We start from the raw sequence: 17285 nt of genomic DNA, 5'->3' as shown, positions 1-17285 counted from the left end.
CGACTAAAATTTATTTTTCAATCTGATTTGATGAAATTTCATCAAATCTATTTTTATGTTAAGTTAATCCGTAACATTAAATAATTACCCATCGACTTAGGCCTTGACAAGGACCTGTTTCACTGCTAATCCCGACTAAATTATTTTTAAATTACACCACAGCAGACAATTTCATGAAAAAAAAAAGAAGAAAGAATAATAAAAAATAAAAGCTAAGTGCTAATGACCCCTAACTATTGTAACGTAATTTTGTGTGTGTGAACTCTGGTTCAGTTTCTTTTCGATTCAAAAACTACTTTTGCCTTGGTCGCCTTATCTAGTGGTCAGAAAAGTCTGACTGCGATGGGGTGGTCCGAGGTCCGAATCCCGGGTCAGACATAGATCTTTTTTTGTGCGAAAGTGTTGTTGTGCAGCGAGTAGTTGCCTACCCTATAAACCAGTCGTTATGGCATGTGTGTTCTGTGGAAGTCGGACTGTACACCAAATTACGGTAGAGTTGGAAAAGATATGCAGTGCACACCAAATTGCCAGCCTAGCTGAAGCAAGGTAACAACAACAAGGGCGCCCATATAGGGGGGCAAGGGGGCTCGAGCCCCCCCCCCCCCTCTTTGAAATTAGAACTTCCTTGCTCTTAGTACTTTTTTCTTTTTAAAAATGTAAAAACATTTCTTCTCCAGTCGTTAATGCACTAGGTTCTAAAAATTTCAAATTTCAAAAACTCTAATCTGTCTTGAAATCGGTTTCCATGGGGAAAATATTAAACTAAACCATGGGGAAAATATCTGAGAACCACCCCGGTGCAATTTTGCATAAGGGCGCCCTTGAACAACAACAACTATTTTTGTGATATAAATCCAAAACTGCCGATGACTCGCTTTAAAAAATTCCTCCACTGATATATTCCCGCGGTCGTTGAAGATGATTCAAATTCGATCTGTCCTCCCTTTTAACTTTTACCAGATGAACATTCAGACCAACTTTAACAACGCGTAATTCGAGACTGCTGGGATGCATTGTAAACCATACAGATGCCCTCAACAACGGAATGGTGTCTTTATGCCAGCAACGGAGCGTTTCGGAAAAACGAGAAATACACAATTTCATAAGCATCCTGGTCCGTTTGATAGCAGCGCCTGCCTGAAGAGATGAAGAGGAAAAAAAAAATGATCAGATACCATCTCTTTGATGAGACTTTAAAAGTCCAACAAAAAGTGAACTGCGCTTTTCGACTTTTGTCGAGCAGCGAGGGGGGCCCCATTTTGCGAGTCCTATGAGGGCCCCCGCGTCGCGGGTCCTTTATTTCCACAATGACATGGGGGGAAGTGCGGCTTCAGTTGTCAGGGCGCTTTTGAGATTTGCACAATATTGGGTGTCGGGTTTCTAATCATTTCGTCACTTCTAAATGTTGTCGGTGGAGGGAGGGGGGGGGGGGGGGCGTTTCTTGATTCTGTTCGTTTTATGGGACATTTTTTTTTTGTGCATATGTGAGCATGTATTGAATACCAAATGCATGGTTGATGGAAAATAAACAGCCCGTTGTAGTCAAATGCGTTTGGTTTTGACATGTGAATGAAACATTTCTCCCTCTTTTTATTCCTCCGAAGTTATTCTCTTTGAATGCAGGGTACTAAGAGGAACAGCAATAATTGTAGAAAAATATGTGCGTATAGCCTTTTTATTTTCATTTTAGAATAAAATATTTAAAACAAATAAAATATTAAACTATTATTATACACATAAAATATTAAACTCTTCTTATTTTGTAGTAAGTTACCGCCCTAAGCCAGGACTAATTGCAGAAGTACTTAAAATGCACCACCAGCTCAGTTATTCCATCCGAGGACTGCAATAACTGAGCTAATACTTTAAGTACTTCTGCATTAGCCCTGGCTTAGGGCGGTAACTTACTACAAAATACCATGCTTTGCCATCTTTGAGTTGAACTGCACTATTGCTGCGGTCACTCATCTGGTGTGCTAATTCTACATTAGCTACCAGTTTGTTTGGCTCTCTTGGCTCCCTTAAGAGCTTTTCGCCTCCAGATTCCTATTCCTGGTGTGGTTGTGATCCGGGTGTGGTTGTGATTCCTATTCCGAGCTGATTAGTGCTAAAAAGCACGAAATTGCAGTCCTCGGATGGAATAACTGAGCTGGTGGTGTTTTTAAAACTCTTTTTTTGGAATTTTGTTGCTACCTATATGTTGGAATCTTTTTCTTTGTTAGTCATTTAGGATAACAGGGAGAACATCGAGCTGCCGGACATATGTTTAAGCGAAACTTGAATCACATGGATTTGCAAACTTTGCATATTATGTAATTGTTATTTTCCAGATATCGTTTTCAAAACTGGCGCCATTGAGGAGCTCTTCTCGTCGGACCACGCCTCTTGGTGACAAAGGTATTATCACGCTTTAACCAATTTGGAAAAGAGACTTTGCATGTATTCTTCTCTATTATGAAGCTAGTAAGAAATATCGACATGTCGGAAGTTACGATTGTTAAAATTTTTCCTTTTATAAAATGACAGGCGTCAAAAATGACGGCGGAATGCCGATGTGAAATCGTGGTCGTCATCAGTTCCGAACACGACTAACGACCGGTTATTTCAAATCCTGGGTAAATTCTGAAGTATGAAGGTGCTGATTCTCTGAGTTGATTTGATATAGAAGAACCATACGGAGGTCAATGTTAAATGTTATCGCTATTTAAAGAAAAAAAAATATCCGTCAAAATTTAGTTCGTGTGGGTGATTTTGGGATGAGCAGGAAACCCCATAATACCCACAGCCTTGAAATTTGGGAACAAAATTAGTGGACTGCGTAGTGTATCTTTTCAAAATTTAGTTTTTTTTTAAAATTAATTTTTTAAGCTAAAATTTCACATAAATTAACTGTCTTCACACGGCATAAGTCCCAATCATGTGCTATTCAGACCATGCATGTGCGTAATCATCTAGCGGCAATATACTTTTGGGAATGTTACAGGGATGGTGGGTTAAGGTGGCCTCCCGAAATTTTTAAAGATTTAAGTCAATTATAGGCAATCTTTAGAGATGTTTGTTGGTCCGGAGCTCCGTCGGAAATTCTTAGAAATTGAAGTTTTTCAAACGTAATTTTAAATTTTGGAGAAATTAATCTTCGGAGACTCTGGGTGAAGGGGGGGGGGGATAAACTGCAGAATAAAATCGAAATTAAAATTTTAAAAACGCGATTTCAGGCTAATTTTGAAACTAACGTTGGGAAAAGCGTGAAGTTCGGGAACCCTATCCTAGAATTTTTTTGAAACTGAAGTCCTAAGAACTCGTTTTAGGCTAACTTTGCTGACTTTGTTGGACAATGTACGGGGCTTGGAGGATATCTCCAGAAACTTTTTTGTTAATGAAGTTTCAAAACTACGATTTCTGGTAGTATGTAGATTGTAGAGACTTTACAGGGGAAGGGGGAAATTGTTCGAACTTAAGACCTGAAATGCACTTTTAGGCTATGTTTGGTGACGTCATTCGAAGAAGAGAGAGAGAGTTCCGAGGGTCGTCCAAGAAATTTTTCAGCATTGAAGCGCTAAAATTACTATTTCAAACCATCTTTGGTGATATTTGAGGAAGGGTTGGATATTCGGGAGTGCTGTAAAGCTATATTTCGCTAGCTTAGATGTGAGAGAGGGAAAACGGTTTTCTACCAAAAAAAAGTATGAAATTGAAGTCCCGAATTTGCCATCTTTGATAACATTCTAGTTTTAGAGGGTGCATGGGGAGATTGAATCTTTCGAAATTTAAGGCTAAAAACGCGATTTTAGGCTCTTCAGTGGCGCACACAGGAATTTTGCAAGGGGAGGGTCCAAAATCGAAAGCCTCATTCTCATAAGATACCCCAATACGCCGTCAAACATATTGACTTGATTTTATCGTTTCTCGAGAACGAAAAACAGTTAAAAATAAACTATTGAATAAATAATTAGCATTAATTAATGAACTATCTTCTTTATTATACTATCTTTACTAATAATAAAGCTGAAAGTCTTTCTGTCTGGAGGATGTCTGGATGTCTGGATCTCTGTGACGCACTTAGTGCCTAGACCGTTCGGCCGATTTTCATGAAATTTGGCACAAAGTTAGTTTGTAGCATGAAAGTGTGCACCTCGAAGTGATTTTTCGAAAATTCGTTTTTGTTCTTTTTCTATTCCAATTTTAAGATCATTTTCCAGAGCAAAGTAATCATAACACGGACGAGTAAATTACCAAGCTATCAAAACGTGGACCCGTAACATGGGCAAGCCAATTGGCGAGAAATTCACCATACATTATTTGTAAATATACAGGCGAACCAAAAGACTTTTTAAATTTTACTACGGGCAAAGCCGTGAGGGTACCACTAGTACTAATAATAAAGCTGAAAGTCTCTCTGTCTGGATGTCCGGAGGATGTCTGGATCTCTGTGACGCGCACAGCGCCGAGACCGTTCGGCCGATTTTCATGAAGTTTGGCACAAAGTTAGTTTGTAGCATGGGGGTGTGCACCTCGAAGCGATTTTTCGAAAATTCTGTGTGGTTCTTTTTCCACTCCAATTTTAAAAACAAAATTACCATAAGATGGACGAGTAAATTACGAAATTATCATAACGTGGAACCGCAACATGGGCACAAGCCATTTGGCGAGATACGAAATTATCATAACGTGGAACCATAACATGAGTACAAGCCAATTGGCGAGAAAATTCACCATACATTATTTGTAAATTTACAGGCGAACCACAAGACCTTTTAATTTTTCTATTACGGGCAAAACTGTGCGGGTACCACTAGTACTTAAATACCAGAAAGCAAAATAATATACGCATTAACTTTTCACATAATTAAAAAAATGGATTCAGCAAAGCAAATTCATCGTTGCAGAAGCACATATGATTAAAGAAGTTCATAAAATGTCACTTGATGTGATCTGTTATTACAAAATTGGAAACATGGTTAGTGTATTCATTTATAATCACCATTCTGCTTGTTATAGGCAATTTGTTAAAGGAAAAGTGCCCAATATTTTTAAAAATCTTTTAGTATGAGGATTTTATTTTTCACTTATTAGAACTTAAATTATTGTTACCTTTTGTTTGAAATTATTTTAGGCACAAATACATAGAATCATAATCAATCGGGAAAAAAAGCAAGACCTAGGGAGGGGTTCGGACCCCCTGGACCCCTCCCTTGTGTGCGCCACTGAGGCTCTTTGGTCCTGTCGAGAAAGGTTATGCACCATTTTGGATCTGCGATTGGGCGCCATACTTGAATTGGGCAAAACTTTTATTGGGGGGGGGGGGGGATTTTCTCTCTGGACCACTTACCTGACTACGCCACTGAGTTTACGTTCCTTGTTAGTTTGATCTCCTTTGCAGGAAAACTTCATAGTGATGCAGTTTTCACAAACATGAGTGCATTTTTCGGATGAAATGTAAGTTTGCACCACTTGAATTTCTAGTAAACAAAATGTTAATTCTTTAAAATGTATTTTGGGGATATGCTGATTAATCGGAAGTAATCGGTCACCGACCATAATCGGCAGCTTTGTTGATTATTTACAATCGTCCAAATTTTGCTGATTAATTGTCGAGGAAAATATATTTTTTTAATACTTTTTAATAATTTTTTAAATCTTTAAGTACACTTTGAACAAGAAACCAAGATAAATTCATTCATTGACGATAAATGAATATACTACGTATATTCTGAAACATAAGTATACTGCCGTGGGACAAGTAAAGGGCAGTAACTGCAAATATTCCATTTTTCTTTCTTTTGTATTTTTGTCATCTATTGTCCGTTAGCTTTATTGTACAAACTTGCTTATTTTGGTTCCGCTGAAAAAAAAAAAGTGGTGAGCGTCTAATGCTAGCATTTCCCTATTGTTAGCATTGAGTCCAAAACGCGTTTCTTCAAATAACTCGAAAACTCATTTCTGAAAATATGGCCTTTTACTTGCCCACGCAGGTAAACGACTAAAAATATTACCGCTTAAAATAAAGGCTAACAATGCAAAGTTTGCTTAAAATCCGAGTACTTTTAAGTTGAAATGCAAACACATGAGTGTTTGCTTACTTTATATAGGTGTTTAGTAAGACCCCATTTGGAGTATGCTGTGCAGTTTTTTTTGCCTTATCTGAGGAAAGTTATTTGTGTACTGGAAAGGGTTCAAAGAAGGGTAACTAGACTAGTAAGGGGACTTTCAGATTTAGATTATGATACTAGACTTAATAGGCTTAATATGTATAGCCTGGAGCAAAAGAGGATCAGAGGGGACATGATCCAGTTGTTCAAATTTATCAAAATGAATGATGTTAATGGATGACATTTTTGGACAGGAAGCAGGACAAGGGGTCATTGTTTTAAGCCCTTCAAATCTCAGGCTAACCTGGAAATAAGGAAAAACTACTACTTTAGTAATGTTGTGGGCACTTGGAACAGCTTACCGGAAGAGGTCGTAATGAGCAACGGAGTGGATAGCTTTAATTGGGCCATTGATCTTCATTGGGGACTAATAAATTGACTAGGATCAGCCTAGCTGGACAAGGAGTTAGCTAACCAAGCTGTTGCTGGTCGTTACATTTGTATTTGTATTTGTGTTTCAGGATTGTCAGGACATAAACTCAGGGTGCGGCGAAAAAACCCGGACAAGCAATTTTCCACGTAACTTTATTAAAAATAAATCAATTAACAAACACAAAAAATAATAACATGAGTAGACATATTTAGTAATCAATAAATTTCAATAGTTTCAAACTGACAGTCTTTAGCAGGGATACAGAGGTGCAACTGCTTATTGAAATTTTCAGCCAAGGACCGCAAGCTTTTACCTTTAATCAATCCTGTTCCTTCAAAGCGATTGGTTTAGAGAGTCCAAACTTTTGTGAAATTTAGAGTAAACCTTTGACTCCAAAATACTCCATACGGTATAATAAATGGGATTGAAGTTTAGCGAGTAGAGCGTCCACGAGCGAGATGATATCATGTCAGAAACAATGCGCCTTGCACCACTCTTGTCTTTTTATCCACATGAACTAGCGTGGAGTCTAATTGAAAAGTCTAGTCGACATTGCTGAAATACTCTTAAGCCCACAGAAGTACAACAGCTTCTAAAGTGTCCTTTTGATACACATTTTGATTCATTTTACGGCCCTCGTACGCAAAAAAATCAGATATTTTTGTCGTTTGTGCGGATTACATCACAGATCACACTGTTAAAAATTTTCCGGAAAATTTACGGTAATTGTTACTGGCATCCATGTTGCCAGTAACTATTACCGTAAAAATCAAATGTTACTGTAAAATTTTACGGTTTCCTCGGTAGGCCACAGCAACCAGTTGGCGCTGGGATTGCTTATTTCTCCGGTATAAATTACCGTAAAAATCAGCGATGCGTCGGCAATGCAATTTTACAGTAAAAATTACCAGAAAATCTTCCTGAATTTTTAACAGTGCAAGACTGGCTTCGGATTTTGGCGATGTTTAACTTTTTCTAACTTTCTTGGAGTATCTACAGATCAAATCCCACCGTTCTGGGGGTCATGAGTTGGTTGGACGATAAATCAGTGAAAGGTATCTCTTCCAGCGCGGACTTGCGGCCCGTCTCAAACGTTTCTATCCTCTTTGGAGTCATATGAATTTATTTTCTTTAGAAAAAGACTGCACTTTTTGAAACTCGGAACGCTTCTGTCAGAGCTCTGTTTTTGCACTTACTCGCACTGATCGGTCACAAATTCCCGTCTCATGAACGACTTTTCTCGTGGAAACCCAAGGACTTCTTGAACTCACTTTTAGATGGTCTGCTGCCGATTAACGGAAATGTTTACTGTTCATTTTTGCACACTTCCTGGACGTCGACTATCATTTCCATGCCACTTGAAATGACACACTGCATTAGATACTATTTGCTGAGGCACAACAAGCAAACGAACTGTCGTTCTCCTTGGTTAAACAACTTTAAAATAGCAGGTCTTTTGCTTAAAATTGTAAAAAACCGAAAAGCAATACAGGAGATATATTGTAAATTATTGTTTAATAAAGTGACAGACAAAAGACAGCCATTAAAAATAAGTTAGTTTACTTCTATTCGATGATGCAAACTTTGTCCGAGTTTTTTTTTTTTTTTGCCGCACCCTGTATTTCCTGTTTATTCATGTACATATTTACTCCCACACTATCTAATTCTTCCCTTTATTTCTTATTTCACTTACCATTTGATTATTCTTACATTTTGATGCACAAGCTTTGACTTTTTATTATCATTATTATTTTATAAAAAATAATTGTTGAAGTAATGCTAATTTTTTTTTGGTCGGTTTTTAAATAGAAATGAATATTTCCTATGTTGTAACATGCTTCATATGTCAATATTTTTCTTTGCGTCCAACCTTTAGCTTGGTGCTTTAAGATAACCTTATAATTTTTATAAAGAATAAAAGTATTGGATTAAATGGTTATCCCCATGAGTCTCCCAATGTGCTCCAATGCTCATACTTTTGAACTTCGCGCACCTTTCTTGCATATCAGAAGAGTGTTAATGACTAATATAATGCTCCATAAAACTGTCGAAAACTGAAAAAAAATTGGGGAGTGCCATTTCCAAAAAGTTGGACGTATAGTTCGAAACGGTGGTCGTATTTGAGTTCAGAAGGTCATTTTACATAAGAATCAGCAAGACTAATGTCAGAAGTATTTAAAAGGTATTGTTTTGCCGCACAGTGTAACCGCCCGTTCGAAAGTTGATTCAAACATTGCCACGTGTGAAGGAAGCTTAAATATTGAAATTACTTGTATTTATGTTAATTAAATTATGTAAGTAAATTTATGCTCTCCCCGTCATCATCATGCATTACATACAGTGGCGCACACAGAAATTTTGCAATTGGAGGGTCCATAGTTAAAAGTCCCATTTTCATATCATACCCCAATATGCCGTCAAACATATTGACCTGATTTTATTGATTCTTGAGAACAAAAACAGTAAAAAATAAATTATTGAATAAATAATTAGCACTAATTAATAAAAAATATTAATAACAGATACTTAAATTATCAGAAAGCAAACGAATTTATGCAATGTATTTACTTTTATCATTGTTCATAAATGAAAACAGATGCCCAAATTCAAGTATAAGAAGCATCAAGTCTGAAGAACAAGAAAAATCTCATTTTAACCTGTAATTGCAAAACTAAAAACATTATTATTACTCTGTTTTCATTTACAGTCATCCATAGTCTGCCTCTATAGGTTTACAAAACATCGTAGAATAAAATTTAGTTTTCTAGTTCATTTTTCGATTTTATTTATAACTTTCTCAGTGTGTGATGGTGACTTGCTTGAATTCAGCACTACAAAAACACATTAAACGTTCATTATACATAGTACTATTTAAGTATGTTTTTAGCCTTCTCAAAGTCGAGAAAGATTTCTCGCTTGTGCAATTCGTTATAAGAAATATACACATTTTCTAAAAAATCTTTTAACAAGAGGATTTTTTCCCCTATTAGTAGAATTAAAATTCTTGTTTTCTTTGTTTGGAAATATTTTGTGTATAAAGTACATAGAATCATAATCAGTGGAAATAAGAAAAATGCAAGAGCTATGGGAGGGGTCCGAACCCCCTGGACCCCTCCCTTGTGTGCGCCACTGATTACATATATTCTTCACCGAATGCTCTTCATTCGAGACGAAATTAAGGAAAGTTTTTTCAATCATCATTTTTTAGATCTCATACTGAGAAAATCGATGTATCAAGAGTGTGTGAGTTACAGGAATAAAACTTGAAGTTTATTTTGTTACTTCACTTCAATCGAGCCTGAAGTGCAAGAGGGGGTCAGCACCGTCATATTTTAAATTCAATTTCAGTGACTGCACTGAATCAAAGTGAAGTCCTCACTTTGTTATCGCTCCTGCGATAGACTTTCTGATCCTCCATCGACAACAGGGATATCAATCCAGCCCGAGCGTCAACTCGCAAGGCTTCCAGCAAATCAGAAACCATATGTGGGCTCAGGGAGAGAGCGGGCACCCTCCACAATCACTCCCATCCTGTCGCCCCCCCCCCCTCTTTTATTCCTACAAAAGACCCCACCAACAATCGGGCCGAAAAATACTCAACTATATATACTACATAAGAAGCCGTCAGCGCTGCATTGAATGGCAGAAAGAGCCGAGGCTCATATGTGCTTCTTATTTTCGGATTCAGTGGGCATGATGTGATCCGGAACAAAATGCCCCCGAATCGAACACAAAAGGGGGGTGGTCCTCCCTGTCATTTAGCACTTCCATTGTGGGCCCATGTTTTCATTCATGGCGACGGACTTTTAAGGGGATTTTGATGGAGCTGGAGCTTTTTCTCTGCGGCCTCCCCCTCCTCTCCCGGAGTCAGAAAGGTAGGCTTTCGTGGATGCTCGTCGGATCCGATTTTTCGACTCGCTCGTTTCTGGCTCTTTTTATTATCCGTCGCTTTTGTGCCCCCGGTATCGGAGGCACAAATGGGCCCACAAATCGGCTGGGAGGGGCAAGGAGGGAATTACAAAGGTGTTCTGAGCAATTATGCGAAGTAACTTTGAGGTAGGTAAGGGATGGGATTAATAGCAAAGAAGCCCTTAAGTACTCCGTGATGGAATATCGATTGTTTCTGAAACAAATTCGAATATTTAAGGGGAGTCAGTACCCTAAATACTTTCAAAAATTTGATTTCTTGATTTTTATATGTTTTGAAACTCCATTTCAATACCTTTTTAATGATACAAATTTCTTGATCGTGCTCATATTAGAAGTAAGTTAAAATAAGCTTTAAAAAAATTTAAACGCATGTTGATAAGGTATGATTTTTCCCTTTAAATTGCAATATCTCGAAATGGTATTTTTGGAACTAAATGTTCCTTTCTCTCAGAAACTAAATTGTCTTAGGCTTTGAAATTTTTACCACCTATTCCATACATCTAATTGCCTATACTGAAGTAAAATCTTTCTCATATTCCAAAAATATTTTTTATAGAGCTAATTTCCTGTTACAAAATGGCATTTTTTGAAAAAAAAAAATAGTGACTTACGCATTAGAATTTTTTTAAAAAAACTAAGTTTCCTTTCTGTAAAATGTTACTTCAGTATAGAGAAAACAGTCTACTTAAGATACAGAAAAAATTTCACAAATGTATCTTAAACAGATTTTCAGAAAAAGGTACCATGAACCTGTGTAAATTAACATTAACGGTATCGGGGGTACTGACTCCCCTTAAATGAAATTAAATGAAAATTCAAATGCAATATTAAATGAAGAGTTCTCTCACGATTTTCGGTTGCGTTGGTGAGCTTTTTGCACTGATGAAGAGGCTCCATTGTAGCCTTGAAATAGCTATATGCTGTATATTCTTCAAAATTTGTGCTTTATTTATGTTGGTTTTAACTTTAATCAAATTCGAATATTGCTGTGAAAGCGGATATACAGGGAAATCCCGTCACAACGAACTTTAAGTACCGCGAAATTTGTTCGTTGTAACTGGAATTTCGATGTTAAGGGAATTCAAGCTATATAATGGAAATTAAATCGAGACTGCCATTTCATTTCGTTGGAACGAATATTCGTTGTATTGGTATTGATTGCAATAGGATTTCACTGTATTAATCAACCGGAAAGTTATGCCCGTTAATGAACAAGAAGAAAATGATGCAGTTTTAAATACATTTAGCAACATTTATTACACGATGCCATTTTCATCGCTGCTTATCTTAATATTTCTTGCCAGCGTGATGGCGCACGTCTCATATTTGAAGAATATTTTGTCTTTGGAAGCGAAAAACCGACGAATAAGTGAAAGTTGGGGGATGTAAGAATGGGGAGAATGCTTCCGTGCTAAGCGCATCAGAAGTCACCCTTTGTATCAAAATTAAGCTGGATGGTTTTTGGAGATAGTTTTTGAAACGAAATTTACCTAAAAGCGGTGTTTTATGGTCAGTTGTGAATGGGGATATTTTTGAAAAAAAAAACGAGCTGATGTGTGCATCACATGACTTCCTTTTACTCCAATTAATTGTCATTTCCCCATTATTGGCAATTTTAATGTGATTCAATAGTTTACTCTCAAAATATCACCAACAGTGGCCAAATCGAAACCAAATTTTAAAAAAAAATCGCCAAATTTATCGCCAAGCTGGCGACAAAACTTGTCGATCAAAATACTTGCGATATATCGCCAAGTGTCAACCAATTTATTACACAACTTTAACGAAATTAACAATGATTTCCCACCAAAACGGGCAAAAGACCCCTTTAGAAACACCCGAATGCAACCAAAAGAAGAGATGCACAACTAGACCCCACTAGGAGTCTATGTACCAAATTTCAACTTTCTAGGACATACCGTTTTTGAGTTATGCGAGATACATACACACATACACACATACGCGCATCATACGTAGATGCAGACGTCACGAGGAAACTCGTTGTAATTAACTCGGGGATCGTCAAAATGGATATTTCGGGTGTCTGTACGTTCCTAGGCATATATCCACGTGTGGTCGAGTCGAAAAAAAACCTCAACATTCATTCGGGTGTGAGCAAAATAGAAATTAAGGCCGTTTTTTGAGTGAAATTTTTTTCGCGAATACAATACTTCCTTTTTTGTAAATGGAAGTTAAAAAAAAAAAATCTTAGGAAGTGGCATCTGAATCAAGCATATGGATGCGCAAAACTTAAAAAAGCAACATCTGATTTTGAGCTCTCCTGTAGATACATTTGCTCTTAGCACGGTAGTATGGTAAGAGGCCGACGTTGTTGAAGAGGAAGAAAATCATACTGCATCCCGATATTATGCCTTCTTTAGCGACTTAGTAGTAAGCTGATGACTTCAACTGAGAAATTCTTTCATATTCATCAGACTTCTTGCACCCTGACATTTTCCTTTACTTCCTCTCTAAGCAAAAGTGTTTGACCAGAACGAATTAAAAAAAAAAATAAATAAATAAAAATTAACTTGAATTTTGACATCTGGAATTCAAATTATGTTTTTAGCAATCACGAGTGTGTGTGTATGTAGGCGTATGTGTTTGTGTCTGTGGGTGTGGGGTCTGTTTGTTTGTGTGTGGGGGTGGGTGGGTATGTGTATGTGTGTGTTTGTGTGTATGGATAGTTGTGTGTTTGTGTAGGGGTATGTGAATGTGTGTGTAGGCATGTGTGTTTGTGCTTGTGTGCTGGCATGAGTGTTTGGGTAATTGTGTGTATGTGTAGGTGTGAGTATGTGTGTATGTGTAGGTGTCTGTGTGTATGCGTGTGTGTGTATGTGTTTGTGTGTGTGGGTGTATGTGTGTGTGTGTTGTAGGTGCGTGTATGTATGCGTGTAAGTGTAGGATATTGACGCAACCTGGAGACGGTTTTCGCTAGAGGAGCAGTATCGTGAGGCCGGCCGGCGGTGGTGCTGGCAGAGGGTGGCGGTGGGAAAATAAAATCATAGGAATTCAAAACCGTCAAATGAGAACAATAAGCAATCGTGGTTGCTCAAAAAAAAAAAAAAAAATAAATAAATAAATAAATAAATAAATAAATAAAACCGTCGAAACAGCACTTGAGCTCTTTGCCTATAAAGAAAAGGAGCTCTTGAGAAATGAAATTTGCAAATTGGCATGAAGTTGGTAAGAAACCCAAAACAGTGATGGAAATCATATAGATCAATGAGGAAATGTTGTTAAATGTATTAAAACATAGGTCTACTGACACGCATTTCCTGCATACCATAAGCGAATTCTCCAATTTTTACTTTTTCAACATATATATATATATTTGATAGCAATATAAGGATTGAACAAGAACGAAAAATTCTTTTAAAAGAAGGAAAAAATGAAAAAATCCCAAAATACCCTGCGGCCTCATCAGGGGGTACTCCCCAAGGGTAGAGAAAAACCATGAGATGTTTCGTGAGTGCTGCTGGCGAAATTTGCCTAAAAAAGCAGCAGTAGTCCCCGACATCTCACAAAACAAGCAATTGGTTTGGGATTTTTTAATTTTTTCCTTTTTTTAAAAGAATTTTTCGTTCTTGTTCAATCCTTATATTGCTATCAAATGTGTTGTCTACCAGTATCATAGAGCAGCCTGTGGTGCCTATTGAACTGAGTAGTGAAGTTCATTTTTAGTGAAGTTCATTTTGGTTGACTTGTCCAGATTATAAATATACAATATATGATAGTGTTTCTTTATATATATATATATATATATATATATATATATATAGGTAAAACTAAGTGAAGCCAGCGCAAATGCAGAATAGAAACTTTCACGTAGGTAGATAGAGATTATAAACAAACGAAAAATTAATATAGACGAGGCGCAAAACTGCAGCACTTAAAACTATATCAAATATTTAGGTAATATTTGATATAGTTTTAAGTGCTGCAGTTTTGCGCCTCGTCTATATTAATTTTTCGTTTGTTTATAATCTCTCTCTCTCTCTCTCTATATATATATATATATATATATATATATATCATACCTTTATGCTACTTTTATCTTGTCAAAAGAATTCTTTATCTTAGTAAAAGTTTAATAAAAGATAAAGCATTACATGAATGAGTAGAAAAAGTTATAGTTCCGAACAAAGTTTTGTATTTAAAGCATCTGAAATTGCTCGTAAGTTGTACTTTGAAAAAGTATAGTAAATTGGCGGGGGGGGGGGGTTACATTAGACTGTGATATAAAAAAATACATGGGGCAACGACTTTTTTAAATAACCAAAGTTTGTCGACGAGCTGTGCGTAACGAGGGAAAGAGATACAGTGTTGGGAATCGAACGCTGGGAAAGAATGCGGTATTTCGAGGGATTGATTTCCTCCGACCCCCGATGACAAATACGAGATCAACCCCCACGCCCGGTCGAACACAGACGTCATTTGTCCCGATGTGTCGCTCACTTCACAATGCATTGCCCACAATCTCGACTTCCCAAGAAGCTAAACGTTCCCGGCCAAGAACATCGCACAATGACACTTCAGTTTATTTTAAAGATTACCGACCGGCTTGGAGAGCTCTGGAGAAGAGATGAAAGTCTTCGGATTCTCTCTTTTTTTTGTCCGGCCTAAGTCCCGGAAAGCCGGATGCAGAAGGACTCGGTGAGACCTTCTGAATGGCCCGATTAGCAAGCCAAATCAGCAAGAGAATTTTTCCGCTGTTGGTTTACAGGCCGATGATGAGTGGAGTCCACGATTGTGGTGGCTAAAGAAAGTTATGAAAGACTATGGACTGTAGTCTTTTGTAACTGCGAACTGTAGTCTTTCATACTTATTAGTCAAGTTTTCAGCAGCATAGTTTACCCTGTAAAATTACGGAGGGTAAAGAAAGATTAATTAATGTAAGACTATGACAGATTGTTCTTAGGTTAGTTTTCAAGCAGCATGTTAGACTACTGTGGATAAATTATGGCAAACGATACATTTATAAAAACAAACTACAGATTAGTCTTCATTAAACTTGGCGAGTTTTCAAGCAGCATTGGTTAGCATGCATATAAGGGTGCAAAAAAAAGATGATGCAGAAATACGCTGCGACGTACGTCGCAGATTCTTCAGAAAGTCTGCGGACTATTTTTAGTTGGAGCAAAAATAAAGTAATCTTTTTAAACGAAAAATAATTTGCAATTTTAGCGAATGAAAATCTATAGCGTATTTTCTGGGATATCGTTCACAAACCTCATGTACTTATTTTTAGTTCAGCATCTTTTTTTTATGCATTTCACGGTACTGATTTAGATTTTACGATTAATCTAAGATCGGTTTATATTACATATTTTTGGGTTTTTGTAATTTACGTCGAAGACTTCTAAACAAACGTGCTGCTGGGCATATATAAAAACGGAGTGGGTACAGATAGCTGGGGAAACAGTGAGATGGTAAAAATTTACTTTTTCTTTGAATAGTTCCGTCTTGTCTTGGCAAAGCTTTTGAAAAGTCAATATGATATACTGAGAGCAGTATTATAAAAGGAGTTTTTTTCACATCTGATATAAGAAAAATAACCATGTCATCAGAACTTCACCCTTTCGAACTAAAATATCTGCATTGTTTCTAAATTGTTAGATAAACGTTACAGACCAGCCGTTACTAATATTACATTAACCTATAATTTAAAGCTGGTTTTTGGAGTAGAATGATATAATTAGATTTTTGTTGTCTGAAATTGGCACCAACCTGTTTATATTGTAGCGAAGGAACGATGAGACAACATAAATTCTTGTCATACTGTTCCCGTGGTCCTTTCATGTGAAAGTAGAAAAAATGTGCAATGAATTAAATCAAATTCCTTCCTTGATCGGAACGAATCAGAAGGGGTTTTGAGTATTAATTGGGTCCACTAAAATCTTCATGAGGAACATGTTCTGCTAACTGAAGTCCAGGACTTATTGTTTCAAACTACTCTCAAATTTTCATTTTTCGCTGACTAAGAATTGTTAGATTTTCACTAGTTTTGAAATTAGAAAGATCCTCAGACAAAAGGAATATCTGAAATTTTTCTTTTTACAAGACAGGTCGCAACCGAAATTTGAAAACGACTTAAAGAATATTAGGAGTTCCAGAACGAAACAACCACTTGGTTTTTCATTCCTTAACATCAGCTGATTTATGTTTGGGGGAGGGGGGAAGGTTCTTAGTGACACCAAGGCAGTGGCGGATACAAGGGGAGGATCATACACTGTTAAAACTACAGGTTGCGTTTGGCACCTGTCAGGGGTGAAACGCTTGTTCACCAGCGACACCCGAGAGAGAGCCGAAATTGCACCCTTAGCAAGGGTGAAAAACTGGCTCCCTTCACCCAACGTGCACCATAGGTGAAAGATAGATGAAAGACCCTAGGTGAGAAAAATGGCACCTTTATTGCTTCCTATAGGGATTCCCCCCCCCATAGGTGTTGTGTGCGTTTTTGAATACAATTGTGTTTTATTTATTTTGATTTATATATACGAAGACATTTGATCACATTTCAACTTTCGAACATAGTTTAGAAGTGTTCATGACTTTAATTTGTCTGTTTGTGCACTAATTTTCTTATATTCACACTTGAATTGCTCAGTAATTAATACACTGTTATAACCAGGGGTTCCAGACGAGTGAAAATATTCCCTCTAAGGTGAAAGCATAGTGCCTGAAGGAGCAGTGCAGGCCAGAAAATAGAGCAGAGGAGCCAAAACAGCATGCAATCGCAGAAAGACTCATTGCGCATGCGCTTTTTGCAAAAGACATACATTCAAACCACCTCAATATGGCGGACAAATAATGATTGCGTTTGTGTGTCT

At 37.2% G+C, this 17285-nt stretch overlaps 1 protein-coding gene across 1 annotated transcript in view; it reads right to left on the bottom strand.

Moving 5' to 3' along the window:
• Positions 1-1100: 1100 nt before the first annotated feature.
• LOC129233627 (uncharacterized) overlaps positions 1101-17285 on the bottom strand; it is a 35807-nt gene continuing 19622 nt past the window's right edge. The window contains exon 3 of the mRNA XM_054867601.1: positions 1101-1137. Within this exon, the coding sequence (XP_054723576.1) occupies positions 1101-1137 (37 nt within the window). The remainder of the gene's footprint in view (positions 1138-17285) is intronic.

This window comes from Uloborus diversus, unplaced genomic scaffold (genome assembly GCF_026930045.1).
Source record: "Uloborus diversus isolate 005 unplaced genomic scaffold, Udiv.v.3.1 scaffold_561, whole genome shotgun sequence".
In the NCBI taxonomy this organism is placed as follows: Eukaryota; Metazoa; Arthropoda; class Arachnida; order Araneae; family Uloboridae; genus Uloborus; species Uloborus diversus.
Note: the sequence above shows the minus strand (reverse complement) of the source record. Positions and strands in the feature narration are given on the sequence as shown.